Source organism: Vipera ursinii (assembly GCF_947247035.1).
Source record: "Vipera ursinii genome assembly, chromosome: 1".
Taxonomy (NCBI): Eukaryota; Metazoa; Chordata; class Lepidosauria; order Squamata; family Viperidae; genus Vipera; species Vipera ursinii.
This window is the reverse complement of record NC_139512.1, coordinates 15,114,688-15,118,085: the sequence shown is the minus strand read 5'-3', so window position 1 is coordinate 15,118,085 and position 3,398 is coordinate 15,114,688. Positions and strand designations below refer to the sequence as shown.

Genomic DNA, 3,398 nt, shown 5'->3' with positions numbered 1-3,398 from the left:
CGCAGCAGGGAAGGTCGTAAAAAAGAGCCTTGGTGGAGCAGTGGGCTAAGGCCTCCTTAAGTAACACCAGCTGCCTGCCATTAGTGCAGGTTCGAGTCCCACCAGGCTCAAGGTTGACTCAGCCTTCCATCCTTCCCAGGTAGGTAAAATGAGGACCCAGATTGTTGGGGGCAATTAAGCTGACTTTGTAATAATGCCGCTTGGGTGTGTGTGAAAGCCCTAATAAGCAGGCATATACATAGAATGAAGGCTACTGCTAAGCTTGTAAGCCTCCCTGAGTCTTCGGAGAAGGGCGGGATATAAATGTAACCAGTGGAACTACCTGCCTCCAGAAGCTGTGAATGCTCCAACACTGGAGGTTTTTAAGAAGAGACTGGACAGCCATTTGCCTGAAATGGGATAGGGTTTCCTGCCTGAGCAGGGGGTTGGACTAGGTGACCTCCAAGGTCCCTTCCAACTTTATATTATTATTATTATTATTATTATTATTATTATTATTATTATTATTATTATTATTATTATTGCTAAGCTACTGCTAAGCTTGTAAGCCGCCCTGAGTCTTCGGAGAAGGGCGGGATATAAATGGAATAAAAATAAAATAAAATTATTATTATTATTATTATTATTATTATTATTATTATTATATGGAATTAAAAAAAAAACGGAGCCAAACTCCCTTAACCTGGAAACTGCGGGACACCCCCCCCCCACACACACACATATACACCGGTGATGGTCGTAAGTCGAGAACCGCCACATTCCGAAGCCAAGCCTCCGGGGCACGCTTTTAGCCAGGGGGTCTTCAAACTTGGCCCTTTGATGACTTGTGGACTTCAACTCCCAGAATTCCTCGGCCAGGCATGCTAGCTGAGGAATTCTGGGAGTTGAAGTTCACAAGCAGGGGTCTTCAAACTTGGCCCTTTGATGACTTGTGGACTTCAACTCCCAGAATTCCTCGGCCAGGCATGCCAGCTGAGGAATTCTGGGAGTTGAAGTTCACAAGCAGGGGTCTTCAAACTTGGCCCTTTGATGACTTGTGGACTTCAACTCCCAGAATTCCTCAGCCAGGCACGCTAGCCGAGGAATTCTGGGAGTTGAAGTTCACAAGCAGGGGTCTTCCAACTTGGCCCTTTGATGACTCGTGGACTTCAACTCCCAGAATTCCTCAGCCAGGCAGGCTAGCTGAGGCATTCTGGGAGTTGAAGTTCACAAGCAGGGGTCTTCAAACCTGGCCCTTTGATGACTCGTGGACTTCAACTCCCAGAATTCCTCTTTGCTGGCTGAGGAATTCTGGGAGTTGAAGTCCACGAGTCATCAAAGGGCCAGGTTTGAAGACCCCTGCTTTTAGCATTCCGGATCCGTCGCTTCTTCTTTTTTTTGAAAGCAGGCGAGAGAAGAATCCAGGCCGGGTTTTGCCGGCGACCCTGCCACATTGGGAAACAGCGCTGCCGGCGGCCGGTCCGGTTCTGTGTCGCTGCCGTCGCCGCTGCCGCTGGAGCAGAAACGGAACCGGCTGGGGTGGACTGGGTGGAGGGTGGGGGGGTGGGGGGGTCTCTCCCCAGAAATATCCTCCTCCCTATCTCCCTCCCTCCCACCCTCCCCCACACACCCCAGCCCTTTCTTTCTATCCAGCCCTGCCTCTGCCCCCTGGATCCCCCCCCCCAACCTAGCAGCTGGAAAGCCAAGGATGGGTGGGGGCAGCCCTCCAGAATCAGCTTAGCCCCCCAGAATCAGCTTAGCCCCCCCCCACACACACACACCCCAGCCCTTTCTTTCTATCCAGCCCTGCCTCTGCCCTCTGGATCCCCCCCCCAACCCAAGGATGGGTGGGGGCAGCCCTCCAGAATCAGCTTAGCCCCCCCCACCCCCACCCCCACCACTGCCGTGCACAGATACGACCCCTCTCCCAGCCTTTAGGCTCTGTCTCCCCCACCCTTTTTTCTTTTATTTTCATTTGGGGTGGGGTGTTTTTTTTTTTTTTTGCAATGGCACGATAGCCCAGTTGGCTGCGAGTTGCAGAGAAGGAAGGAAGGAAGAGAGAGAGAGAGAGAGAGAAAGAGAGAGAGAGAGAGAGAAAGAGAGAGAAAAAGAGAGAGAGAGGAGAGAGAGAGAGGAGAGAGAGAGGAAGAGAGAGAGAGAAGAGAGAGAGAGAAGAGAGAGAGAGAGAGAAGAGAGAGAGAGAAAGAGCGAGAGAGAGAGAAAGAGAGAGAGAGAGAAAGAGAGAGAGAGACAGAGAGAGAGAGAGAAAGAGAAGAGGGGAGGGGGGTTGCTTTAATTTCCCTCTTTCCCCCACCTCACCCTCCCCGTTCTCCCCCTGCTTCTCTAACCCGGGCTTAGCCCGCTCCTGTCTCTCTCTCCGGGACAATCGCAGACGAGCATGTGAGGGCTGGAGGACAGGTGGAAAGGGAGGAGGGGGGGCGAAAGAGAGAGAGAGAGAGAGAGAGAGAGAGGGAGGGAGGGAGGGGAGAGGGAGGAGGAGGAGGAGGAGGAGTCCTCCGCAGATCCCCCCCTTCCCCCTTCGCCTTCCCCTCCCCTCAAAAGGCTTCCGAGAGCCTGGGAGAGTTTGGGGGGGCTCCACCAAGCCGCAGCGCACCAGATTTCCAGCCTCTCGGGGAGATCTCGGAAAGCGATTCAAGGTAAGAAGATCCGATGCCTTCTTCTTCTTTCGGCGGATCGTATGCGCCTGGGTGGGTGGGCGGGCGAGCGAGCGGGTGGTTTGGGGGGTCTGTTTTTCCTTTACACCCCCCCCTTCGCCTTCCACCCCCCCTCCTACGCCCCCCCCTCTTTCATCCCTCTTCTTCCTTCCTCTCCTTCCCCCCCCTTCCCTTTTTCTGTTATAAATGCTTGCAAACTTTATAGGATCCGGCTCATTCCAAGAAGAAGAAGGGAAAAAAAAAGAGGGGAGGGGGAAGGAAGAGAAGATAGGATCCGGAATGGCGCAAACGAGCCCCCAAAACTTAAAGGAAGCGTTTGTGTGTGTGTGTGTGTGTGTTGGGGGGGGGGGAAATAAAACACAGCGTGGCTTTGTGGATTGCGAGGACGGACAATTGTCGGTTGGCCGCCCCGGAGCTTGGATGGGGTCGCCAAATCCCGGCGGAGCCGATTAAAATCTCCCAAGATGATCCATCCAGCTTGCCCCCCCCTTTCGACCCCCCCTCCCAGCAGCAGCAAGCCCCCCCATCCATATATATATATATATGTATGTATGTATGTATGTATGTATATATGTATATATGTATATATGTATATATGTGTATATATGTGTATATATGTATATATGTATATATATATATATATGTATATATATATGTGTGTGTGTGTAAATTATTCAAATTGCTAATAAAGAATTTTGGGAGGCTGAGATGATCATTTCGAACTCTTTATGTTCTCATCAGTCA

At 51.5% G+C, this 3,398-nt stretch overlaps 1 protein-coding gene across 1 annotated transcript in view; it reads left to right on the top strand.

Annotated features, from left to right (window-relative positions):
- Positions 1-732: 732 nt before the first annotated feature.
- The window catches only part of ANKRD24 (ankyrin repeat domain 24), a gene marked incomplete at both ends in the record, with an annotated part of 30,267 nt that continues 27,601 nt past the window's right edge, over positions 733-3,398 (top strand). The window contains 3 exons of the mRNA XM_083350351.1: positions 733-738; positions 1,388-1,534; positions 2,542-2,636. Of these exons, the coding sequence (XP_083206477.1) occupies positions 733-738; positions 1,388-1,534; positions 2,542-2,636 (248 nt within the window). The remainder of the gene's footprint in view (positions 739-1,387; positions 1,535-2,541; positions 2,637-3,398) is intronic.